Raw genomic sequence first — 27,757 nt, forward strand, 5'->3', positions numbered from 1 at the left:
TTCGTTGAGGTAGTGCATGGCCACTGTATTGTCCGTCATAATCAGGACAGTGTTCCCCGCACAGACGGCAGAAAAGCCTTCAGGGAAAGCCTGACAGCCCTCAGCTCTAACAGATTGATGTGGAGTCTGGACTCCGATGGAGACCAACGGCCGCTAGCTATCAACTCGTTGGCATGAGCTCCCCAACCCGTGAGGGATGCGTCCATCACGATCGTCACCTCTGGCCACACTTGCCAAAATGGAGCTCCCGTCATCAGATTGCCTTCGACAGCCCACCACAGAAGATCCTGGGCGACCGAGGGTGTAATCTGAACGGGATCCGACATCCTGCCGGAGAACTGCGACCACTGCATCTTGAGAGCCCACTGCAGAGATCTCATCCGCAGCCTGGCCTCTGGCACCAGGAAAATGCAGGATGCCATGAGGCCGAGCAACCTCAAGAACTCCAATGCCGGGAGACTCTGGGCACGTTGAAATTTGTCCACCATCTGCAGAATGTGATGAGCCCTCAACTGGGGTGGCGATCACCACCCCAGGGATGTGTCGAGCACTGCTCTGATTTACTGGAGCTGCTGGGTAGGTGTCAAATGGGACTTCTTTAAATTGAGGGAGAAGCCCAGCTTGCGAAGGGAGTGGCAGATGATGGACAGATGATCCAGGGCTTGCTCGGGAGAGCACGCCCTGATCAACCAATCGTCCAGGTAGGGGTAGACTTGAATCCCCCCCTTTCCTGAGATGCGCTGCCACCACCATCAGCTTGGTGAAGACCCTCGGGGCGGAGGTCAATCCGAACAGCAGGACCCGAAACTGAAAATGCGAGTCGCCAACCGCGAACCTCAGGTACTTCCTGTGCTTTGGATGAATCGGCATATGAAAGTAAGCATCCTTGAGGTCGAGAGACACCAACCAATCCTGAAGTTGAATGGCCTGGAGGACTTGAGAAAGAGTTACCATCTTGAACTTGTCCTTCCTGAGGAGCTTGTTCAGCTAACGCAAGTCCATGATGGGTCTCAATCCCCAGTCTTTTTTTGGGATAAAAAAATAAGGGGAATAGCATCCCTTGTTCCTCTCCGCTACAGGCACCAGTTCTATGGCGCCTTTCTCCAGCAGAGATAGGATCTCCTGCGCAAGGAGCGGATCCGGACGCTTCAAAGAGAGCTTCCCCAGTGGATTGTCGTGAGGCCTCTGCCGAAAGGGAAGACAGTAGCCTTGGGTTATGATCTCCAGAACCCACACATCTGAAGTAATGGCACGTCATTCTCCACGATGCTGCACAAGTCTGCCCCCACCCGGCGAACCATGGGACATGGCCTCATGACTGATCGGACACGACTGCAGCAGTGCCTGAGGGCAAAGAGGCAACTGCCCGGGCAGCTTTGGAACCTCGAGTACCTTGCTTTCCACCTCCGGTACTCCTACAGTGGCCCCTTTGACTGGCAGCTCCTCTCGATCTACCAAAGGAAGAGTAGTACCGAAAGGAACCTCCCCTCCATTGCTGTCCCCTAGGATGAAAAGGCGGAGGTTGACGTACTGCAGCGCCTAAAGACTTTGCTGCAGCTTTGGAGGTCTGCAACCTCTCAAGGCTCTCGTCAGCCTTGCTGCCAAACAGATGGACACCATCAAAGGGCATGTCGAGAAGCCGGGATTGCACATCAGGTGCAAACCCAGACTTCCGCAACCACGCAAACCTGCGTATCACGGTGCTTGCAGCCATGGACCGACTGAAACAGTCTGCCGTGTCCAAACCCGACTGAACGGCTTCACACATGGCATCCTTGCCATTCTGCACGAGTGCTAGAAAACCATCCTATTCCTCCCCTTCGGGAATATGCTCAGCCCCCAAAGATGCACAATTGCAGTGTGTGAGCGAATATTGCCAAAGCACAAACTGAGTTGGCTGCCTTCAAAGCCATACCCCCAGATGAAAATACCTTCTTCGCCCAACCATCAAAGCGCTTATCGTCCCTATCTGGAGGGATGGTAGGGTATGCAGCCTGCTTTGCGGGGGCCGTACCCGCCTGCACCACCAAACTCTCCGGAGTAGAGGGCGTCGACAAGTAGCAGGGGTCACCACTGGCTGGACCGCATTTTTTCAGAAGAGACTTATTCACTGCCAGGAGACTCTCCGGAGCAGTTCAAGCCGACACCACCCTTCTTTGCAAAGCCATATGAAATGGCAACACCAGGTCAGTGGGTGGACCTTGGTCCAGGATATCCGTCAGATCATCCTGAAGAAAATCAACAGGTGGAGCAGACCACCCCAAGTATTCAGTCACCCTCGACATGAGACACCTATATGAGGATTCGCATGCGTACCAGGCTCAGGCCTACCAAACACCACCTCCGGAGAGGTGTCATGATCACTGCTATCATTCAAGGACTGAGTTCTTCCATCTGACTGTGACCAGACAACATGCCATCAGGGACATCAGGAGGCACAACCATCTCCTCATCAGACCCTTCTTCCACCTCCGAAATATACTCCAAAGCCTCACGGACTTACTGAGAGCCTTCCTCAGAGTTTCCACAGCCCTCCGGGGCACCTCCGGTAAATCCTCCACAAACGGCGTCGAGGGCACCGATGACCGACAACTGCTTCGAGGCCAGAGCCCCGAGAGTGTCCTTCGACGGCCTCGGTGCCAATGGTGTTGACGCCTTCTTGGAAAGCTTCACAGGTTCCGATGGTCTCGATGGCGTCGGGAACGGGACCTGGATCTCTCACGGCTAAGGCGATCAACCTTGCCCGATCAGGACCTCGACAGCTCCCAATGATCGCGCGGCTTCCCCCTCCCCCCCCCCGAAAGCGTGCACTTGAAAATACATAGCACCACCAGAAAACCTTTAATTGTTCCAATCTGGAGCCCAGATTAGCCAGATGTAACAAAAAACAAAAAATAAAAGCACCATAGGTGTGTCATATAGAAAGGTAGCCACATTCTTATCCCTGCACCAGATGGTGAACGTGTTCCAACAGCAGCGGAACAAAGATTTTGTTGCGGGCCTTCTGGCTGAAAGCAAAATCTCCATTACATCATCCAGAAAGTCCCAATCCTTGTATCTCAGCCTTTCAGAAACCCTGAGTGAATGCCTAGTGTCTTGACCACTGATCATATCATGTGGGACCTCTTGTAATTGAGTAATTGAAGGAGAAGCTCAGTCTGTGGAGTGAGTGGCAGGTTACGCTGAGATGTATTTCCTACTGTACTTCCTCTTGCAAAGAAGATCCTCTCATTGTGGAAGACGCATTGGAGGGTAGACTGACATGTCCAGAAGGTTCAGGTACCACGTCCTCCTGGCCCAATCCGGAGCAATTAGGAGCATGGATTTCCCAAACTTTTTCAACCTACTGATCACGCGAGAAATGACTGGGATTGGAGGAAACGCATACAGAAGGGGAAATTCCCAGTCCACCACAAACCGGTCTCCTCCGTTCCTTGGAGCAAAACAGTTTGCATTTCCGGTTGACACCGGTCACAAACAGATCCACTTGAGGGGTTCCCCAAAGGGTGAAGATCTCCTGAAGGTCTCACTGCGCTTGTTCCCACTCGTGGTAGACTGTGCTCGGCCTGCTCAGAGCATCCGCCACCGTGTTCTCCTGTCCGGCTAGGTGAACTGAAGAAGCTGGGCACTCTGGAATTTGGTAACCATCTGCAGAATGTGTTGAGCTCTCACCTCGGGTGGCGAGGCTTTCCCAAAGGAAGCATCCAGGACTGCTCCAATAAATTGGAGTCTTTGAGCTGGTATCATGTGGGACCTCTTGTAATTGAGTAATTGAAGGAGAAGCCCAGTCTGTGGAGCGAGTGCCAGGTTACGCTGGGATGTCCCAGGATTGTTCGGGTGAACGAGCCATGATCAGCCAATCGACTAGGTAGTGGTAGACGCGAGTCCCCCATCTCCTGAGACTCACTGCCACCACTGCCATCAACTTGGTGAAAACCCTGAGGGCGCAGGTCAGCCCGAAAGACAGTACTCGAAACTGATAATGATAACTTCAAACCTCAATGTACTTTCTGTGCTTGGGATGGGCACATTAAAGTAAGCATCCTGAAGGTCCACTGATACCATACAGTCTTGGAGTTGGAGAGCCTTAAGGATTGTAACCATAATGAACCTGTCCTTCCTGAGGAACTTGTTCAAGTTTCTTAAGTCCAAGATGGGTCTTGATCCTCCGTCCTTTTTGGTAATCAAAAAGCATGGGGAATACCAACCCTTGTTCCTTTCCGCTACAGGTACATGTTCTATTGCACCTTTCTCTTAGCAGGGTCAAAATCTCCTGCACAAGGAGCAGATCCAGAATTTTGAAAGCGCTGTTCCCCGGTGGATGATCCGGAGGCTTCTTTCATAAAGGAAGGCAGTAACCTTGGACTACAGTTTCCAGTGCCCAAGCATCTGAAGTAATGCCTCGCCATTCGTTCATACGCTGAGTAATTCTGCCTCCCACCGGGGTCATAAGAGTCAAAGCCTCAGAGTGGTTTTGAGGCAGCTGAAGCGGCGGCAGATGGTAAAACTGATGTTGCATGGGTTGGCTTATGACTTCTCCCTCGTCCATGAGGGAATCATATCGGACCTCTTTGACAAGCTTGTCCTCTTCCTCATCCAACTGAGTAGAATCGAAAGGACTTACCCCTCCTGGAAGATGAGCCAGAGTAGGGGTATTGAGGCTGTCTAATGGCGGAAATAAGGAATCTAGCCACCGCCTTTGAGGACTGCAGGTTTTACAAACTCATCTGCCAAACAACCTCCAGCCGACAAAAGGCATTTTGAGTAGTCTAGCTTGCACATCTGGTACAAACCGAGACTGCCTCAACCACGCGAATCTGCGCAATACTGCTAGCTGCCATGGATCTGCTGATGCTGTCCGCAGTATCCACACCTGACTGGAGACATTCTCCCCCCCTCCTCCCCAGCCTGGATTGCCAGGAAGCCGTCTCTTTCCTCTCCTTCTGGGATGTGGTCAGCTGCCATAGTGACGCAGTCCCATAGGGTAAATGTAAACCTTGAAATATCACTTTAGTTGATTTTAAAGCCATACTGCCAGCAGTAAAAACTTTCCTCGCTCAGGAATCCACTCTTATCATCCCTATCAAGGGAATGGATGGGTATGCTGGCAGCTCAGTAGATGTAGCAGCCTGACCCACCAAACCTTCTGGTGTTGGATGTTTAGTTAGATACTCTGGGTCGCTGCTGGATGGTCTATTTTTTGCAAAATGTATATTCACTGCAGCTGCAGTTTCTGGTGTCTCCCAGTTTGGGAGACCCTTTTTGTAATGCAGTGTGAAATGGCAAAACTGGATTTTTCTGGGGACCCTGGTCCAAGATGTCTGTCATGTCATCTTGTTCAAAAGTAGGAGTAGGCCTGCTGCAGCCTAAAAACCATGTAACCTTACTCATTGGTTTCCTATATGAGGAGTCAGCATGTTCAGTTGGATCTGGTTTGCTAAACTAACTCGGGAGAGGTATCTAACCCACTGGCTGACTAAAGGTTGTCATATAAATACTTTAATCTGGACTCATCAGAGATTAGTTCTTCTGGCACAGATTAGTTCTTCTGGAACATTAGGGGTGACAAATTGTAAACCAAATAGTCTAGTGTTATCATCAGAAGGTTGTTCTTCATAGATGGCTGATAAAGACTTTTTAAAATGTCGTTTTACCTTTGCCTGGACTACTACTGGCCTCGACAATTTCGAGGTAATTGTCAACAATGGCTTTGAAGATCGGGATCGCCTTAGTCAGGCTAAGACGCCGACGGTGTCAGCAAAGGCATCAACGCTATCGCGTATTAAGTTTCTTCGACTGAACCCTCGATGGGCTGGGTTCCCGACTCATCGCAGCCCTCGACTGTTAAGATGGATTTCTGAACTCTGACCTGATGGGCAGAGGTTGACGAGGCCAGCCTAGTTTCTTGGAACAGGGTAACCTTCTGGGCAAGACAGACCAATCAAGGTAGCTTGGCGGCGGTCAAGACTAGGTCTCAGGAGGGGTGAGGGGGACTGAAAGACCTCAATGAGCACACAGAGTAAAGGACACTTACAAATCACTCCTAGTCAGGTGTAGTTATATTACAAATACAAGCACATTTATTCAAGGCCTTTGAACATCAACACATAATCACAGTAATACGAATAAACCAACACAATCCTATCAAAATACATACATACAAGACCAAGGGGCCTAGAGGGTTAAATGCACTTAATGGGTCCAGAACCTAAAAAGGGAAGGAAGCAGGTAGTGCAAAGAGTCTTTAGGCAATTCGACATCAATCACAGTCCTAACTGAAAGGCAGTCCAGTCCCTGAAATGAGGGGAGCCTATTGCTTAAATGTACTTGCAATGCTGGCGCACGCGGCAGTGCAGATGGCCCAAACAGGGTCTCTTCAAAGGCTGTAGCAGCTCAGGAAATGGTTGAGTGTTTCCACTGTTCGTGGAGGGTCTCCCCTTGAGGGCAGCACAGGTTCCAAGAGTTGGGAATAGTTTGCTAATTCACACTAGCAGTGGAAAGGAGAGGGGCCCCTCAGGGGCCACCTGTGGGTAAAAATGGATGGATGTGCTATGGGCCACTGGTAAGTCTTGTTAGTACTCACCGCCCCTGACCAAACTTCGGCAGTCCAGTCATCTTCGGTTGCATGTTCAAATGCGGCAATTTCTGCGTCCTTGCGGCTTTCAGCGGTGAAGCTACAACATTGATTCCCAAATGGGACAGTGGTGATTTCTCCATTCCTGGTGGATGGGTCAGGCCAGTTTCACTGCAGCAGGCTTCAGGGGCAAGAGGGGCACAAAAGCATTGCACCTGCAAAGTTTGTCACCACGGCTGGGCGACACAGTAACCGCGTGTACTCCGGTTCGGGCTCGCTTTACTCCAGACCTGGAAACACCAAGAGTACGAAATTCGGGGCGAGAGTTCCATGAACAGGGTTTACGGGATAACAAGTTTCAAAGGCCTTCTCGAAACGGCGGTGGAGACAGAGCAAAGGTTCTGCACAAGCTAGTTGTCCAGGAACACTTCCGAGAAGGCTACTTGAAGGGATTGATGAAGGTGCCGAGAATAGTTGTTCCCAATATTCCAATGGGTCGAAGAGTCTTCCCAGACCTTCTAGTTCGATCAGATGCAGAGGGGTCCAGCGGGACGACAGCGGGCTCAGGGTGCCAAAACTTCCAGCGGGTCACCAGCGATTCCTAGACTCTGCTTCTTGGTTTCAGGATACTTGGATCTTATCCTTCGTTCAGTAAGAACTCCAGAGCTCAACATGGTCTGGCTGTTTGGGGCCCTCTCTTATCCAAAGTTTCCTTCGCGCCAAAACGAAGAAGACCCAATGGGAGATCTGCCCACATACAGGCACACCATACGTGGACCATGGTGGTCCCAGGCATTCACAGCACAGCAGACTCTCTGGCACCCAGGATGTGTATTGGAATCAGACAGTCCAGCCCACACCCTGGGGGCACACACAAGGCATGCAGAAGCCTGCAAAAGCTTGGCGTTTCGTGGGAGAATGCATTCCCAAATAAGGACTGACCCGGGTCGACTCGACCTGGGGAAGGTGAAGGAGCAATATGGCCAAAGGATACGACAAAGAACCTTGTGGCATGGCCATTTTGGAGCCAGGCCACCTATTCGTGCCAAACGCGGTTTGCATGGCAAGAAAGGGTTAAAAATACTCGAAAAGATAAGCTGCCACTAGCCCTGTCCAAAGCACAGCCGCACTTGTCCTAAAAAAATCCTTCAAGAATATCTAGGGCCTTTGGAAATGCATAGAGACCCAAGTGTACTGTACTGTAAAGGTACATTGTGCACTTACAACATGGTGCAGAAAAGTTGCAACACTGACAAGGACTGAGGGAAACAGTCTCCCAATAAGGACTGTCTTTAAGGGCACGTCAGTTTCCCCATAACAAAGTGAGCAAAATGTCCAGTGGAGTGCAGCAGAAGGCTGGGCTCCACTGGTAAAGCCAGACTATGGTGTTTAAACTAAGCAAAAAGTTGGGGGGGGGGGGGGGGGGTGGTTCACGACTGGAGGGAAAATTACACATGAAATGGAAATCTTTCCCAACATTGACGATTTCTCATCAGATCGAGATCTTTCTCGATGTAGAACCGCCTTAAAGCTCGGTTTCGAAGATTTTGGATTTTGTCTTTGCCTCCCTTTGTGTCTTTTTGCAGATCGACAGGGGCATGAGCTTTCTGCTTGTCCTTTGAGGGGGGTTGAAGGCGCATTCTCGAAGATCTGGAGCATCTCATTATGAAACACATCCCACTTTGCTGGGGAGTCTGATCTAGTTGGACACCATTACCTCAGCCGAGGAATCACTGGAGGTCGAAGGTGACCTATGACACCGTTTCTTGGCCTTCTTCGAGAAATGGCGTGATTGACTTATTGATCGAGACTGTTTTTTACTTTGAGACGAATCCCTCGACTGATAGTCTTTCTCTTTGAACTCTGCGAAGTAGGGGTCAGTGATCGACATCTTCGACCCACAGTCTTTGCACTTCCTGAAGCCCATCTTAGGCGTCAATGGAGCTGACGAAGAAGACATTTTCGGGTGAAAATACTATCGAATTCACAGAAGAACCGAAGCGGGCCATAATTCTTTCAAATCTTTAGCTCGGAAAAACGGAACTGAAGCCAAAGGGCGCTGAGTGCACTTCTTATACTGATGATTATGTTGACAGTCAAACTGAGGCCCTTGAGGGACATCGACTCGACGAGACAGCACACATCGCCCCCTGTCAAAAAATAATTCCGAAACAGATGAAGCTGGAGAGATGATCATAATAAGATGAGGAATACGTGGGAGGAAACAATCCATTTGAAAGCATTTTATGCAGTCTGTGCGCAAGTCTTTGTAAATTATAATCTCATTAAATTGTATCGAAAGTGTTTTCACAGAAATAGTTAAGATTAAGCTATGATATGAAGACGCCAGTAGCGTAGTCAAATGAAGATCTGCTTTATAATGTGTGTTCTGTGAAGGCCATAGCTATTCAATAAGGAAACGGAAATGAAAGCAAGTTTAATTGTGTCATTTCAACTGCCATAAATATGATGTGAATGTAAATCCCATATATTCCTCATTCCTAAAACTGCACAGAGGCACCATTAGCGAGGGGAGAGGCACTTCTGCCCGTTTAGTAAAATCATCAAGCCATTCTCCCAGGTTGGGTGGGTAAGTCGAAACAGTCTGCATTCTAAATTGGCAGCATTGCTCCCCTAACCCAAACCTGCAAGGACTTGCATGGATGCATAATAGTATCCATTCAATTACATGCACAAGCTGGAAACCCACAGTCCCACGCTTGCATTGGGGGGAACCAATAGAAGCATATCAATATAAATTGATGTATAGAATTGTCATTGAACAGTTTTGATTCCAAAAATGGCTGATGTTCTTGGGGAAAGCAAAGGTCTATGTATCATTTGCAAACATAACTATATGTAGTTCGGTAATTTTTTGATGGACACGAGTGTTCATATATTAGCCGACAAGCAGCAGAATTACGACTTGAATGACTTTTTTTATTCAGAATTAAACATACATAGATTTGAAGATGTACTTGGCTGTTTGTGTGTGAAAAATAGTGAGATTCAAGCAGGAAGGTTATTTTTGTGGGCAAGCTGCCTGTGGTTGTGTAATATTGCAGTTACGTATCCTACATAAAGCTTGGGGAACACCTTTTATTCATCTATTTAAATAAGTTAGAGGTATGATGATGTGTAGTTGCACTGTACACTACGGTGCATTAGATCAGGGGTGCCCACTTAATGTAGTAGATATACATTAACACATGTATATCTTACACATCCCACTGAAGACCTGTGGGTAGTTGTTGCAGCCAACCAGCATGGTCTCCAGCGCGGCCAAAGAAGCTTACTACTCCACCATCATCACCAAGGTAGCCTCTAACAGGAGAAAAGACCTCTTTGAAGCTGTAATTGTACCAAACTCTCACCGGACCCAGAGGTGCCAGCAACTCAGGAAAAAATACTGAATGCACAACTTTTTATTGAGAAAAAAAAGACACAAAATCTGACAGATCAACGACCCACAGCATTAGCCCCACCGCACCTCAGCACAAACACTGGCCTGCTGGACTAAATTCTCTCCTCCCTCTCCCTCACACCTCAATTGCCTCCCTCAAACCAACTTCCTACCCCAATATCACCATGGCCTCCATCATTATGGGCCTGGAGCTCATCGCAATTCTCAGAATCATTAATCCCTCCCTCACACAAGGCTCATACCTGCACACCTTCAAGACTGGTCTCTTACAACCCTCTTTCGACAAAACTAACCCTAGACCCAGACAACTTGGTCAACTAACGTGCTATTACGAACCTCCCATTTATTGGCAAAATCTTGGGGGGTGGGGGGGAGTGGTAAATGAGGGGAGGAATAAATTGCTACCCAACTATTCACAAGAATCAAACAACTACACCTCCTAAAGAACTATCAGTGTAGCATTGAGACAGCCACCATCCAGGTGGTGGATGATGCACTACAAATCAGGGATAAGGGCGACTCATGCCTCCTAGTAATCGTTGACCTCTTGGCTGCATTTGACACAGTTGATCACTGCATCCTCTTCTCCCTCTTCGCTGACAGGATGTGATTCTCTGGTACTGTCCTGAATTGGCTCATCTCATAACTATCGGGCAGACATCAGTCTGTACAAATAAACACCTTGTGTTATGACTCCTAATCTCCTGCAGAGTCCCTCAAGGCTGCATTGTATCACTGATCCTTTTTAACCTTTTCATAGAGCATCTGGCATCTGGGTACACACTCCTGCTATAGCCATCAACCAATACACAGACAATACTTTGTACATTCCAGTAAAAAGCCCACAAGACATCAGTTGTCTCTGCGATTACCTAGCCATCATCCAATATGTGCCTGGAGGCTTATAGTGACATTTTCGCACGTCACATTTTCGAAATGCCATTTTGTTGACAGAAAATTGCGAAATGTTTTTTTTTCCCCCGAATAGTTTAAAAAAAACTAAAAACAAAAAAAATATATATATATATATAAATAATGGGGGGGGTTCTCCCCCAAACCCCTGTTTTTTTTTTTATTTACACTCTTTTACTAACAAAACAAAAATAAAAAAGAAAATAAAAAATACAACTGACATTTTTTTTCCTGACATTTTTGTGTCGTCAAAATGGCATATCGAAAATGTGTTTTCGAAAATATGTCTGATCCCGTGCCTGGAAGGAATGGATTTTCAGCTAAATCCATAGGCTTCACCATTGAGAGCAGCCTGTCTGTCCATAAATACATAGCTAGGAAAGGCCAAGCGGCCAGGCCCCAAATCACCACTCTTCACAAAATGAAACCCTCCATCCCTCTACATGACTTCTGGACTGTAGTTCAGGCGCTTGTGGACTTGCACGTCAAAGGGGGAGATGCCCTTGTGTCAAGGCTCCCAGCCTCTCACTTGGCTTCCCTAAAAAATGGCCACCACACTGACGCACGCAGAGGGAGAATAGAGGAGGTTGGTGATCCTCAGAAAAAAGCAGCTTCTTGTTTGAGAGGTGAGGGTGCAAGTGGGAAAGGAGGAAGCTAGAGAGTGTGTCAGGAGTTAGACCGATATGAGGGTGAAGGCTATGAGAGAAGGGAAGAAGAAGAGTGCGTAGAAGGAGGAATGGAGAGAAGTCAAGGTGCATTGTGAGTAGAAGAAACAGGCAAGTGAAGACAAAGAAGAAATCATTCAGCCCAAAAGAGAAGGAAGGGATGGATGGTTGGCTGAGAAGAACCAAGTGTATGTTCTGATTTAGGCTAGGATAGGGCTTTAGTAACTAAAAGACAGTTAACAGAGCTAAAATAATAATGTTCCTTGGTCTAGTGAGTTAACAAAAGCTCTGCAGTGAATGGGTGGACGGATTTCTATACGTGGAAGGTGTCGAGTAAAAGGGTGAGCTCGATGAAGTCCAGGTTTCAGCAAGGCTTCTGGTCCTAGGCGCTTTCCGTCCCCAACAGGCCCCAAATAGGGGGTTACCCTTTACTGCTTTTGGTACTTCGCTGCAGACACCCAGCTGGAACGCCAAGTGGAGACTGAAAATTGGACACAGTGCATCAGCTGACCTGCTGGGAGTCATTCACAATGGCTTCCAAATGTGCAGGCAGGTTGCTGGGGGTTCTAGGTCGTGGAGCTACTATAGCAGCTTATGAATGAACTAAAAGAAAGCCTTTAGTTGAATGGATGTTTTGTTTGCAGGGCAAAACCTACACAGCACAGAAATTCATTATTTCTGCTTAAAAAAGCCACAATTCACTTCTGATGATTTACCACGAAATGAAGAGCACTTTTCCGCAGAACTTGAGGATCTTAAACAGCCAAGCAGCAGTAGTACCCTTGACTCTGTTTTGAAGACTAACACAAATCACAGCCTAATCAGAGTTTTAAAGATACTATTTTCAAGGTCAATCAACTTGTGAGATTTCATAGAGGTGCATGGTGGAGCCCGACATGGTTGCTTTGGTCATTGTCTATTTTGGGAAAATGCACTACGGCATCTGGTTGTTTTAAGTGTTAGGTTTTCAGTAAGTGGAAACCCTGACTAAGTTAAAAAATGTAAAAAAAACTCTTACGGTTATGTTAGCAAATGCTGTTCCAACCATGAAGTAGAAGACTCTGGGATGCGCCTCTAGGATGTTGACTGGAGATAGGTAGATCCACAGGGTGGAAAAGATGAACAGCAGCACAGGAGAGATGATCGGCAGCATGGACTCATAAAAAGACGTGTGCTTCAAGGAGTTATTTCGATATGCTCTGCAAGAAATAAAACAAGTTTCATTCATAGTTATCTACAATTGTAATACAATGATGGAGGAGCTATGATAGTTCAAGAAAACAGAGAATCACTTTTCCAGAGACTGCATTGCCTATTGAACGGTTTATACACTTCTATTTGTCAGCATCTGTGGTAGAGATGAAGTCTTGAGTTCAGACCATGTCACCACAGATTAGCCAAAGGGTACATCAAGGAGAGTTTGTTTTTTGCTCGGACTGAAAACCTTGACAACGTCTGAGTTAAGCTAAAGAGTGATACGCATCTAGCTATTCTGCCCCACTAGTTCTCAAAGTTCTGCATCACAGAGAAGGAATAAAGAGTTGAGACAGATACTGCAGGGAAACAAACTAGGTTCTATGCATGAGTAAACTGCACGATTTAGCAGGTTCTGGACTCGTTATGGAAGGACATCCTCAATGCAGGATGGGTTCCTGGAAAACACAATTAACTTGAGAAACCCTGCTAGGAAGGTGGATTAGCTCAAAATGAGTGCAACGGTTCTAAAGGTAACAGAGCTAATGGCCCAAGTCTTGGTGTTTACAGTGACCAAGCACACTGCTGTCACTTTGCCCGATATGAACAAGGTCTTATCGTCCCCCGGAATGGCTGTAAAGACTACTCCTTTTCTGTTTGAGAGCCACTCTCAATTCAGGCACTACCTACTTAGAACACCAGCTCCTCGCCTGGAGGCTTCTGCCTCCTTTTAAAGCTAAATGAATTTTCTCAATAATGGCCACAATTAGTGGGACAATTTCATCTATGCCCTGGGTTTGTGTGATCGGTGTGGCCACAGTAGTTCTACTCCCTCCCCATACATATGACCATGAAAAGACCAGTGTTTGATGTCTCTGGATTATTTAATATGGCCCCAGGCCCAATGCTGTGAATTCCCCATCCTCTGACTTAGGATCAGGCATGTTGAACAGGTCATGCCTTTCTCTGGTTGCAGAAGCACTAGGGCAATGCATTTGCCCACTCGAGTGAATCTGCACTGTGCACTCATTTTTGATCATAGTCTCTATCCCTTCATCAACTCTATTTTGCTGAATCTCAGTTCCGTTATCCAGACTGGGTCTTGTTCAGCCAATGAGAATTCCCCAGCAAATCCTGCTTTAACCAAAAACTCACAAGCAAGTCTGCAACAGATTTCCATGTAAATGGAAGGATTGACTAGTGTTCGCAGGGATAAATGTTTACTCCCTGCTCCCCCATGTTTCACAAACTGGTCCCTGAAAATGATCTCATCAAGCTTATCCAGAAAATTGACCGGGTACATACAAGAGGAGGGGGTATTGCTATTATCTATAAATCGACTATTGTCCTCTCGCATATGGAGGAATTGGACTGGGGGAGGGGAGGCAAATGTGTGGAATTTTACTGTCATTGTCCAATTTGAGCTCAATAAAGGTTATCCTGGGCTACAGACCCCCAGACCCATTAGGTAATTTATTTGGCTCATTGGACTAATATTTGACACTAACTGGGAGCAAATACAACAAGCACCTTTACCTTGGGGATTGGAATTTCTGGCTGACTCAGTGACCTCAATGGGAACCTTAGACAACCATCGGTTAAAGATTCTGACGACTTATCCCATAATAAAGGTCATTGCGTGGATGGAATAGCTTCTAGGGGAAGAGTCACTTGTTTTGAAAAAACACTCCCAATGTTGTGGTCAGATCACTGTGCTGAGTTGTTTGGACTCACGAGGAATGAGTCACAGAAGGGAAAAGGAAGAGAAACGCCACAGACCAGGAGGTGCTCACTGACTGACCTGGATAAAATTCCAGGGGGAGAAATACAGGATAGGATGGATAAAATTGACACTTCATCCGCTTGCTACGATTTATTTGACAAGGGGATGGATATTCTGGAGGAAATCCGTAATAAATATTCCCCATTGAAACAAAAAAAGACGAGGAACTCTAAACCCTGGCTTGGCCCCGATCTCGCCCTGTTATGGAAACAGTTACGCCAAGCTAATAGCACCTGGAGATTCACTAAATAAACAATAACTCGCCTAGAGCAAAGGCCGTCTTAAAAACCTATAAGGTAGTCCTGTTTGAGGCAAAAAGGAATTTTTTACATGAGGAGATTAAGCAGGCAGGGAACCAAGCCAAAGCAGTATTTGAGGTGGTCTCTAGATTTAGCAATCCTGTCTGTCTGGACACGACTAAGACCCCTTCTCAGGATCAAGCAAACAAATTCAACTGCTTCTTCAAAGAAAAGATAGCTATTATTCAAAAGAATATAGGACAGGGGAGAGTACAAGGTTAGAGGGGTGGGGGAGGGCATTGGGAGAAAATGAACAAGGAGAGAAGAAACAGGGGGAAGAAGATTTTCACTTTCAAAAAGTGGATGAAGGCAATTTTCGCCATTGTCAGTCAATTGAAGCCCACTAACGACCTCATGTGTAATGCCAGTATGTACTGCCAAACGTTTGGCAAGGAACATTATGCCTTTTATTACTACTTTCGTGAATAAGTCAGTGCAGGAGGGCCAAGTCCCTACAGCTCTAAAAGGAGCACTTGTGAAGCCTCTGTTAAAGAAATCTAACTTGGATCTGGAAGTTATGAAAAATTACTGACCAGTGGCTAATTTGGTGTGGCCGACAAAAATCTTAGAAAAGGTGGCCTGTAACCAATTTCAGGCGTTTGTGGATAGAGAGGTTGTTGGACAAGTTACAATCTGGATTCCGTCCCAAATACGGCACGGAGACAGCCCTTTTGGCTGTGCACAACGACCTGCTAGAAGCTGCGGATAAGGGTGGGTCCACAGTGTTGTTGATGTTGGACTTATCCAAAGACTTTGACACTAAACCACCTGATCATGCTACAACATATTGGGCACGTTGGAAAAGCCTCTGAACAGTTAGTAAAACGGTTTGAATCTTTTCTTAAAGATGGGTCACAAATGGTGATATTGGAAGGCTTCACCTCAGAAATGGTGGACCTGGAATGTGGGGTGTCTCAAGGTTCCGCTTTATCCCCCCTGATTTTCAATGTGTATTTCCGCCCGGTGTTGAAGATATTAGCGAAGTATGGTCTGCTGTTTAATTCATACGCAGGCGACACTCAAATTTACATCGAGACTCAGAACATTGACGAAGTCTTGGAGAGAATCAATCGGTGTATGGATGAGCTCAATGAGTGGATGTCTTACAGTCATCTGCAGTTGAATGCATCCAAGACAGAGATTATACTGTTTGGCCAAAAGGACAACATGTTTCTAGAGAGAGTGCCCCCCCTACTACACTACTCTAAAATAAATCACAATTTGGGCTGTCTATGGCATGAGACCCACCTGGGTAGTGAGGCCCAGGTAGGGGCCTAGGGGAACGCAGTCTTTTACACATTGCGATTACTAAAGAACGTGCTCCCCTTTATCCCAACGGAGGACAAGGCAGTGGTGGTGGGGGCAATGACTAACCCCCACCTGGATTACTGTAACAGCTTGTTAGCAGGAATTCCATCTAAACAAGTGGCTAGACTGCAGAGAGCCCGGAACACAGCAGTCAGAGTAATAGGACATCTCAGGAAACAGGACCATGTCTCATCAGTACGGAGATTCCTCCACTGGTTGATGGTGGAGGATTTAATTAAATTTAAGGTGGCATATTTAGTCTATAAATGTCTGAGAGGGCTTGCACCCGATTATCTTGCTGAAAAGATCATGCAATACTATCCAAGGAGGAAGCTTCGCTCAAGATAAATATCTGACTTGTGTTCCACGATCTAAATGAGTCTCCAGAGGAGATAGAAGATTGAGTTTTTGGGCCTAAAATTTTGAAGCAACTCCCACTGGAGATCAGAAAATGTGAGACATCGGACATCTTTAGCAAAAGGTTGAAAACGTTTTATTTAAATAAATTGAAGCTCTGACCTGATCCAATCCCTGCTTTTCTTCATGTGCCGATAGTTAGTTGTCAACTGCGCCCAAATACGGTTTACTCTGGTCTGATGCGCGTAATAAATTCCTCAAAATAAAATCGCAACCCCAATCTTATTCCTCATGCACTATAAGGTCAGTGGGCAGGTTTTCCCCCTTCCCATTATGGTAGGCTTCACCCCCTTAGAGAGAGCTTTGGTGACACATAACAGAGCATAAAATTAGGGTTTTGAGAGCGCACTGGGAAGGCTCCTCAGTTTACCACATCTAGTAATCGCATTGCTTACCCAGTTGCTTCTCCGGCCCCCCCCCCAGAGCCGTACATCCCCCTTCCATGCAGCCTCACATTATCAAGTTCTAGCAGTGTCTTATCCACATGCAAGTACTCAGAAGGCTGGCTCAGAGCAAATTTCCAACCATGGTGGGTGAAATAAGCACATAAGAGCACAGTGATCGAGGGGGGGTTCGCTGAAATCCTAGTAGCATTCCAATGGACCAATAGATCGCAATTTTTCTACAATTAAAAAAGTTTATGGTTTTCAAATCAAGAGAAGGGACTATGAAGATTAGGTTACTCACTTTTGTAGTAAACTAGATTCTTAATTCCAATGCAGACCCCTGTTCACATGTGGAAATGTTATCACTATTCTAAACTGTTGTGACAGAGGCATGAGTAGTACTCCCAAGCTCCCCAAGGACTAGTGGCCACGGCCCCGGACATGCTCTATTCAGGATTCATCCATTGTGCATATAAGGAGGTCATAAAACAATCTGCACTGTACAAAATCAAGATACCCTGTGTTCAACTGCTTCTACATTCACAGTGCAGGAAGGATGCAAAGAAGGAGACTAATGGGAATATGGAAGTGATGGTCATTAATGTGAGACTGAACAACCTACTTTGACAAGATCTTACCTGCATTTATAATTTGCCCGACAAGATTAAATCGAAGTACTCCTCAGGCATGCAAACACCATGTCCTTTCAGGATATTTATCATTTTTCTTTTAAAACTTCTAGCGTAACGCATAACCATAATTGGTTGCAGGGCACTATAGAATAGCAGTTTAAAAATGCACAGTAAAGTGAGTGCTGGCAAAAAACAAAAAGACACATGAATTCAATATAAAATACTTACAAATAAAGAAAAGAAGGCCTGGGAAAAAACCAAAAGTGTACACCAAGCTGGTGATAGCCTTCCTTTTAAAACGTTTATCCGCGTTTTCATGTAAAATGAGGACATGAATATGGAAACATATGCTCACTGCTCAGTCAGCTGTGGCTTGCCGGAGCTGTAGTGGCAATGACGAGATGAGAGCAGTTCTGAATGAAGGGTTAATTTCACATCTGGAACACCGGGAGGATAGTTCAGGGGCAAGGCGCTCGCCTTGAAAGCAAGACGATGCAGAGCAACATAGGTTTGAATCCCAGGTACACGCTTAAAAACCACTTCGGTATTAAGCGAGTTATTAAAAAAATATTATAACATGCAACATTTGAAAAGTGGCAATCAGCATAAAAAGGGCAATTGCAAAGAGTCTGAATTAATGATGCAATAATTTAATTGGGACCTGCCTAAGACTCACCCAAACGCCCCATGCGAGTGCATGCTCCGTTTCAGTTACTTTTAGAACTCTGGAGACGACTTTAGGAACTGAAGAAAACAGTAACCTAAAGAGGATTGTGAAGAATCCCTGTTGGGATTTTCAACCTTCGAAAAACCCTCCTGGTGGTGCAACTCTGCCCAGTGATTGTGGTCTTAGAATTCCCTGTACCCATGTAAGACAAAGGACGGTGCTTGCTCCCTTTGACACTGATGGTACAGTCTGAGGTGGGGCTTAAGCCCAGTCGTCTCATTGGTTGGGGTCTAAAAGGGGCAAAGGAGGTGGAGAGACTGCACAGGTGAATGGCTACACAGGCCAATAGGGCTGTCTGTTTAACAGTTTCCTATAGAAAATTGTATGTAAATAATAACTTTTGAATTACAAAGGATTCCCGGTCTGACAATAGGGAATATTCAAGCATGTGAATCAATAAAGGATCCAATGCTGGAGAAATAATGCAATCTAAGGAGGAACACCATGCAGCCACTGGAATCGAGGTGGAGCAAACCATGCACAAAGTTCACAGAACTGAATAGGCTACAATGAACACAGCAGTGAGTTTCCATCATCATTTTCCAATTGGTATGAACAAATGAACCACACTGGTTGCAAAGTCGCATCAAGAATAAAACAGGGACATGCAAAGTAAAGGTCAACCACTTTAAAAAAAAAAAAAAAAAAAATACAATAGTATGTAAATCGTATTAGCCACCATTAGCATATATTTATGACAACAGCAACTGCATCTTACGCATTCACAAATGGGAGTCATGAAAAAACTATTTCATGTGTTGACTAGTAACGCTGTCTGAGTATGGAAATAATCCAAGGCTATAATTCACATTGGATTTTTTTATTAGAAAACATTGTAAATTTAAATGAGTCAATTACTTAAAAAAAACATGGTCGCCTCATCCCATCATAAATCCAGCTATACAATAATAGTAATTTGAATGACATTAACAGATCCCAAAGTTCCCCTCATTAGAATTATGCTTTCCCTCTAACAATTGTACATATAAAGAAGTGCAACAATGTATGAAGAGTGCTGAAGAGAAAGAAGAGGGGAAGTCCCCGAATATGAAGACCTTCCTATGTAGCTTGATGATTGCTTTGTTTAAATACCCATAAAACACAACAATTATCTCAGCACTTTTTAATATTTGTATTTATTGGAGCCTACATGTTTCACTATCTGTGCAGTTTAATATGCAGATTGGGAATAGCTTGCGGTCTCTGCTCAAGACTCATTCACAGAACGTACTTGCAGCGTGACTTCAGGATCCCATACCGCCAGACGTTAGGAAAGGTTGTTATTTTTGCCGCTTTCCCTCTATAGTCATCAATGGACACCCTACATTTTGCTATTTTGTGCTGGTAAATGGAAGTCTTGTTGCTCCACTTACCTTGCTAAGCTCTTCTTTTTTTAGGGGCACAGGTCAATCCCAAAGGCTGTCAGTGCAGGAGAACTTTGCTCTCCATAGTAACATAATCGGTTTGTTTTTCCTTCGCACACATCACCTTATGGGTGCGGTCAGAACACTGTCTCTGTAACTTTGTTTCTGGTTACTTGCATAATGCATCAACAAGGGCTGGTGGCAGCAGATATTTTTGTAGTGTTCTCTTTTTTATAGTCCAGTGCACTTTGGCATTTTACCGCTGTACCATGAGATTTCCATCTGGCCATCTTGTAGTTTGACCATCATCCTGACCTGTAGTGGCAGGATTTTCCATGTATGGTTACACGCTTTCCTGTTTAAAAAATAAAAAATAAAAAAAATTAAAAAAAACTCCAGCTTTCGCTGGCAAAGTGGCCATCTATGAGTGTGTGTGGCCGGGTGTGGGGGCTGCGTCTGTCTGGACCCAGTACACATTCGTGCCTGGAGTGAGTCTGTTGCTGCCAGAGGCTGTCCAGGCTTGGACAGCTTCTAAAAGTTTGAAGGGTGCAGAGATTTGCCATTGGTGGGCTGCAGACAGCCTGGATTCTAGATAAAAAGGACTCCTGCAGCCGTCTTCAGATAATCGTTGGGGCCAAGGCCCATACCAAGAAGAGCAGCCCGCTGAAGACCCGGAACTCGTTGGAAGATAGCCAGCATCAGACCCGGAACTCGTTGGAAGATAGCCAGCATCCCTTTATTAACTCCCCGGCAAAGTCCTGTCTCTCTGCAGATCGCCTGAAGACCTTCATCAGTGCTTGAACCCTGGGACCGATGGGAACAATGAGAAAGGGTAATTCAGTCCCAACCCCCGAACGAAGATCCAGCCACTGGAAGAGCTCAGAACAGTATGTAACCATCCTGGGCTATGGGTGCCATCCCGAGTTGATACTTGGGACTCTGCTGATCCACATCTTATGACACATGAAGCATTTCCCTCAAGTTGCTAGCCTGCCATCACGAAGAGGGGCCTTGCAAAACCAGTTCCTTTGTTTCCCCCATAAGTAGTTGCCTTTTGCCATTTTCTTCAAGTGGCCATCACTGCTCGCCACCTGCATCGTGAACTGGGATTCCAAGGAGGTAGATTCCAGAGTGGAAGTCCAGTAGCTTGTGTCCCCTGGGTGTTCAGTGATCCAGAATCAAGAACCGTTCCATTCCATCAGTCAGGAACATCGATCTAGCCAGACCCAATATACTCCTGAACTGACCTCTGCGCCCTTGGGCCCATGACTTTCTCCAGCTGAACCAAGGCACGAATGTAGAAGGCCCAGCAATTTCAGGAACTCTTACAGTGGTCCCTGAATTAATTGGAGTACATGGGTTGAGTGAACACCTGTTTTCACCCCTCCCCTCCCCAGTCCTCATAGGGTTGTATTGGCCTAAAGTCCTAGCCTCACCTCTGCACTGCTTAGCCTTGAATGGTGGTGTAAGTGTGTTACTAACCTGTGGTTTTTCATTGAAAAGAGTTGGACTATGGCCTTAATAACCTTATACTGTCTAATTTGTAGTATTAAACATGCTCCGTGTGTGCTTAAACTGCACTCTTCACCAAACATTCCCCTACGAAGACTAAGCCTTGCTGTTCAGTCAAACTATCCAGATAGAGCTTGTCAAGAAATAGGCATTTGCACGTTTATCAGAAATAGGTGGCCTCTGAGAATGTGTCCACAGGGTGGATTGTGACAATCCATCGTAACACTAGAGAAGGAAACGGAGGAGAGCATCCTTCAGTTGCCCCAGCAAGAGCTCACGAGCAATGAGAAGGGAACAAACTCAGCGTACAGATCAGATGCAGCACGAGAGACATGAAGATGTTCCTTAATGTGGTCATCCAACACTGAGAATAGATGGCCAGTTCGGGGTCGTGATAGGGTCCCCCTTAGGATGTGCAGACCTTTTGGACTGGTGTATATCTGTGGGTGCTTTGAGAAACAGCAGTGTACTAAAAGTCAGATTGAGGAACCAGTCATCCCAACTTGCTCAAGGGAACAAGACTTCTTTGGTAGGCTTCGCCGAGTCAAAAGATCTAGAACTACGCTTTATGGTTATTTGGCCAAGATCAGTTTCAGCAGTAGTCCCAGCATCCTTCAATGTCTTCTGGGTGATTTGGAATAGAGTTCCTTGGGATAGACCGAGTAATTGTTCCAAAACTTCCACAGATCTAAATAGTGCTGGGCATGACCATTGCCTATCAGCAAACGTGCACCATTCAAAATGAGCGATTATCAAATCCTGGATAACCAGCTCACCCAAACCACTTCCGTGATCGGGAACTGGCACCGCAGGGTCCTTTTCTTTTCTCTTTTACGGGGGCTGCAGGGGTTTCCCCCGCTCACTATACTGTAAAGTATAGTGAGCAAGGTGTTGCGGGGGACACCCCTGCAGCCCGTTTTTTTACATTCTTTTTTTTACTTACCTGCAATGCTACCACCAAATTTCGAACTTCTGGTGTTCGAACCTTTAGTCGTAGCATTTGTAGAACTTTTTGTTCATGCGACCGTTTAGATATGGTCTTTTTGTACAATACCTCAATAAAGCCATATAAATACTACAGCTTCATTGCACATACTACTGCCTAAACCCATGTCAAAAGCCATGCATACCATAGGTCTGCAACCTGTGGCTCTCCAGATCTTTTGCACTACAACTTCCATCAGCCCTCATCAGTGTAGTCAATGGTGTAGAGTTATGGGAGAGGTAGTGCAAAATATCTGGGGAGCCAAAGGTTGCAGGCCCCTGCCCTAGGTGTTTTTTTTTCCAACCACCAAAGTTTCTGAAGTGTGAATTCCTGAGTCGATCATCTGGTCTCATCAATGATGTGCCTTTTGATGTGCGCAGCAACTTTTCATCCCAACCAGTTTGTCTTCAGAAAAAAATGAAGATTCAAAATAAAAGGTTGATTCAGACCCATTGCTCCCTTTTACATGTGTGCTTCCGAGGAGACCCACTTTCCAAGACCTTTGTTTTGAAGATTTAAAATTATATCTTGAAAGGAGTTTCATGACTTAGTCGATTTGCTGCTAGAGTGACGTCTAAACATCAATTGCATTCTGCCACTGGACTTACCTCTGAATTTATTCCGGCCTTGCGACAACCAAGCTCTTTTTTTGGGGATACAAAATTCCTAAACAGAATTCGGGGGTGATAGATGAGCAAACACCTGGTTCCGTTTCCTCACATAAGGACTTGGAAACAGAACCATTCTCTTGCAGCTCGTAGAGACATCTCTGGTGCGGTCTATCATTCTCAAATTAAAACCAAAAAACAGATCCCATTGCTGATAGTCTGACGCTACAGTACCATCTTTGCAGAACGCATTGCTCCGCTCATTAACCTGAGCTTTTCATCCGATTTGGTACCTTCCACATTTAAAACGGGGCAATATATTACCGATCCTACAGGAACTAGAATTGGAATCTTCCATTTTGGTCAATTACCTGCCCATTCCCAACTTGCACATGTCCATAATCATGTAAAACCTTAAATTATTTCTAGAAATCTGTGCTTGCTTAGCTCTGTATCCCTGTTCCAGTTGGGCTTTCAGCCAGGCCGCGGGCCCGAGACTGCCCTCCTGGGGTTCTGGGATGATATGCAAAAGACAGAGGCAACGAAGTGCTGCTAGTTATGCAGGCTCTTTGCGCCATATTTGACACAGTCAACCATTTGTTCCTAATCAACACATTGCCCATGTTAATCCTCACGACCAGCAGCACCCAAAAGTGGATCTGCCCTTTTTTGGTGGATCCACCCATGGAGATCAAACAGAGCTCCCTTTCTTCTATCTCGGCCCTGTTGTGGGACGCTCTTCAGGGGTGTGACTTTTCAATTTTATTTAATGTCCTTTTTAATCCTCTTTCTCCTACTTCAGAACGTCAGCATACAACTATTCCCTAAAACACACAGCTCTACATCGAATTCCCGGGAGTAGAAGGGGAGTTTTCAGATTTAGAATCCTGTCTTCTGGCCATTAAAGATTGGAAGTCATGACATCGACTCCAACTAACTGATTCAAAGACACAAATGACATTCTTCCATCGAAAAACAGTCAAAATGATGTGCTCAACATCTCCACTCCACCTTCCTGGCCTTGGTATTCCTCTGGAGGAACTGAGTAACAAGGTAAAAAAAATCTGGCACAAGTAAAAGCAATATTGAGCATTGGATTTTTCAATCTGCGTTTAAGGAGGATTGTTCACTTGTTTTCTATGAGGCACAGAATGTTGGTGACCGGTGCAGCTGTAAATTCAAGGCTGGACTATTGTTGTGCCCTTTACAGGGGTCTTTCCAATTAATGCTTTACTAAAGTGCATCGAGTGCAGAATGAGGTTATGCTCCTTGTTTGCAAAGTCCACAAATGTGATCATATTTCTGCCGGTACAGCCTTTTCACCGGCTCCTGGTTCAATATAGAAGTTGAATTTAAAACATCCTTCTTGACCTTTGAATATTTGCACTATATAGCCCCTGCCTATCTGAACTGCAATGTGGTGCACTGTGCTCTCTCTTGGTCACTTTGCAGTTAAAATCTAGCATTGGTCTCTTTTCCTGCTCTTAAAATGGGCTCCATGGCATCAGGCACTTTTCAGAGCAAGCAACCAAAAAGTGGAACTTCACAATATTGTTGATCTAAAAATCTATTAAAAAGGCTCATATATGACAATGGAATGTCCATTTGGAATATACAAGACTGGTTTGCTCATCTATAATTTATCAAAGTGACAACATAGAACACACATATGCTGGTTTAGAATATACCACATTGGTGTGATTATATGTCAAAAGAGTAAGATCAGTTGAACTTACAAATCAATGCAATTGAATATGTTTGAATTGTTTGGGTTAGTGTAACAATTTAAGTCAGGAGTTGATTTTGTACTGAAATAAATTCTGTATCAACAGAATATGCATCAGCGCATAACGGGATAGTTCTTGTATATTGGGGTCTTGATGGTTTAGATACATACAGGTTTGGTGTCAAAGCGCATACCATACAGCAGATTGCCAGAAATATTTTCATAAGCGCAAGCAGGATAATTACAGAACCTGCACTGTGAACAACAATTGACATTAAACTCCTGCCTTGCCATCAATTTTGAAATGGACCTTTATTAGGACCCTAGTAAGTTGGAGATTGTATTCAGGGTACTACAGATCTTGCCCCTACCACTTCACTTTGGTGTACAATAAAGGCGATAGTAAATATAGCCACTGTTGTGGTGCCTCTTCCGCACCTTATCCACTCAGATTGCTAAAACTCTCGGATGAGAGTTTGGCCACAGCACCAAGCCAGTGGTCACGGATAGAACGCTGGGAGAAGGCAATACATTTCCTTTTACGATCAATGCAACATTAATCATATTACAATTATAAGCTACAGCATTTTTTCTAAGCGTGTATTCCCATGAACAGTGCAGAACTAAAACAGCAGAATTGCAGAGTGGGGATTATAGAGCGGAGCTCTCCGAAACACAGCCTCGGTTTTATCGAAGGACAAGATTAGTTTGGTAATTTCCAGTGGTGGTGACCTTGGGCTTTGAACACATGCCTCAGGAGATTCCTCCATACAAACATCGTGAATGTAAAATACCAGGTGTGTTTGCAAATACTTCAAGCTAGCGAAGAGTACAACCACATTTGGTCTTACAAATCTTCATGAAGTAAGGTGCATGCAATTTGTTGATGAAAGTCCACAATAGACCTCTCCTAAAACGTTTTAAAGCCTGAACCAAATGTTGTTCAAATTCATGAGGCTTGGAAAGGTGGGCACATGAACTAGTCCAAAAACCTACAGTCCAACCTTCTTCCTAATGAAGACTCGCCTTCTTCAGCTAACACTTCACTACCAGCATGCACTTGTAATGTCTCTAACTCCACTTGTTTAAAGATTGTAAGAAAGCATCTGGGTGCCTCTGGTTTTATGAACATTATTTTTTTTCATGAATTTATAAAGCACACGCAGAGCTGTGAAATAATGTAGCACTGTACATGGGTAACGCACACAGAGGGTTATAGGAAGAGTTTGGATGTAGCAGAGATAGTACGGACAGGTAGATGGAGCTGGGGAGGAGAATTAGGGTTGAATGATAAGCGATTGGCAAGGTGGCAGGGGTCACAAGACGGCAAGGTCATAAGGTATTACATTGTAGGATGGATATCTACGTTGGTACCAGAGACAGGGTGCGCAGAAGCAAAAGGCTGGTTTCTGTAGTCTATTTCACCGCCACTGCAGTTCTTGGTTTCGAGTGAGACGATGTTGTGGCCGCGGATTGTGCCCTTGCCTCGAAAGATGGCACTTTTTCAGCCAAGTAAAGTAGTGTTTTGGTTGCGACTGCTTTGTTGGTGATGCAGGCTTTAAACATCAGGTGTTCTTCAAGGGGCAGCCAATGCAGTTCCTTGAGGAGGAGGGTGATGTGGTTGAATAATTTTAGCCCTATGAGAAGGCATGTTGGATGGCATTAGGATCAGCCAAGGTACTATCCATGATTCCTGCAAGTAGGGCTTTGCCTCCTTCCATGCGTAAAAGGGACCAGGGCTTGAATAACTGCTCTGCCACTTGGGTTGGGATGCAATGTCTGGCTTTGCAGAGGAGTGAAAGCTGGTAACATGTAGTGCGAGTCTTCTTGGCAATCTGTGTTTTGAATGATGGGTCACAGTCTATGGTAAAGGGGAGACATTCTGCAACGGGTAAGAATCGAGATGTGAATTTGTGTGGTTTCATGTAGATCAACCAATTATTGAATTGGGCATGCTTGGTGGGGTTTCTTCAGAGAATGAATTTGGTCATTGTCAAGTGGAGCACTAGGTAGGCGCTTGGCATACAAGCTTGGATGAGGGGCATATAGAGGTGATGTCGTAGATGCAATTGATATTAAGTAAAGTTGTCTGTCATCTGCATATTCGTTATCTTGTGATCAGTTTTGGCGAGCGGATCCCTCAGAGGTTCTATGTAGAGTTTAAAGAGGACAAAAACAGAATGGAGCCTTTAGGAACTCTGTAGGTTACTGGCCATTGTTGGGATATGTTGCAGAGGCGTAGGCAGGGTAGGGCCTGAGGGGCAAGGCCCATCCAAAATCTGTAAATGCTCACTCAGCAGCACTGTGTGGGCATTTACAGATATTTTTGTCAGTTCGGTGGGTCCAACTACATTAGCTTCAGGCCCCATTTGCTAGACAATCCTGGCTACGCCTCTGATATGTTGGGTGCCATCCTGATAACTTGGTCTCCGTTGAAGAGGTAGAAAGTGACCCACTGGAGGATTTTTACAGCAAAACCAATGAAAGTGGCACAAATGATGACAAAGATATATAAACATGCAAAATGCAAACATCCATCTTCCAGGCAACTTGCCATCATTTCTAAATGCACCAGGGGTCTGGATTCACACTTACAACAATTACTCATCAGAATCTCATGTCTTTTCTGCTGTGGCTCCAGAAACAAAATGATACGTGTACTAAAGTGGACTACCTTTTTACCCACGACGATCAGTACCTCGTTTTCGCATCTCTGTACTGTTCATCAGCCAGCTATCTTGGTTGGTTAGGAGCACATCTGTTTAAATTTGGAGGCAGGTTAGCTAGCCTCATAAAGAACATTAATTCCAGCAACCACAATTCGCACTGCCAGCCAGTAAGGTAACACTTCAGGATAGCCTTAATGGCCAATAATGCAGTGCCTTTGGATGTGCAAGTAAATGTGCACACGTATTCTGCATAACAATCCACTCTTGTCCAGCCAACAATGTTTCACCTACACCTGGGTGGCCAGGATGGTACAGCATGGTGGTGAGAATTTGGAACTTTATGCAGTTTGACGAGATTGGAACTTTTGCCTAATTAGAAGCATAATTAACTGTACAAATTGGGTATTTTAACAATGCGTTTACCACAGTTTAGCTTGTGCATTATTTTGTCATCAGGTTTATTAATAACATTTACATCAAATGGTTCATGAAGAAATACTCACCTGTAAACATTGTATAAACTCATTGGTAGAGTCACAGTGAGGGCACATCCTACAAGAGAAAGTAGATGG

At 45.3% G+C, this 27,757-nt stretch overlaps 1 protein-coding gene across 1 annotated transcript in view; it reads right to left on the reverse strand.

Annotated features, from left to right (window-relative positions):
• The window catches only part of SELENOI (selenoprotein I), a 330,991-nt gene that overhangs the window by 57,902 nt on the left and 245,332 nt on the right, over positions 1–27,757 (reverse strand). Inside the window, exons 7-8 of the mRNA XM_069605591.1 lie at positions 27,689–27,737; positions 12,594–12,774 (exon numbers count right to left, since the gene is read on the reverse strand). Of these exons, the coding sequence (XP_069461692.1) occupies positions 12,594–12,774; positions 27,689–27,737 (230 nt within the window). The remainder of the gene's footprint in view (positions 1–12,593; positions 12,775–27,688; positions 27,738–27,757) is intronic.

The sequence above is a fragment of the Ambystoma mexicanum genome, chromosome 4p (genome assembly GCF_040938575.1).
Source record: "Ambystoma mexicanum isolate Mex_15411 chromosome 4p, UKY_AmexF1_1, whole genome shotgun sequence".
In the NCBI taxonomy this organism is placed as follows: Eukaryota; Metazoa; Chordata; class Amphibia; order Caudata; family Ambystomatidae; genus Ambystoma; species Ambystoma mexicanum.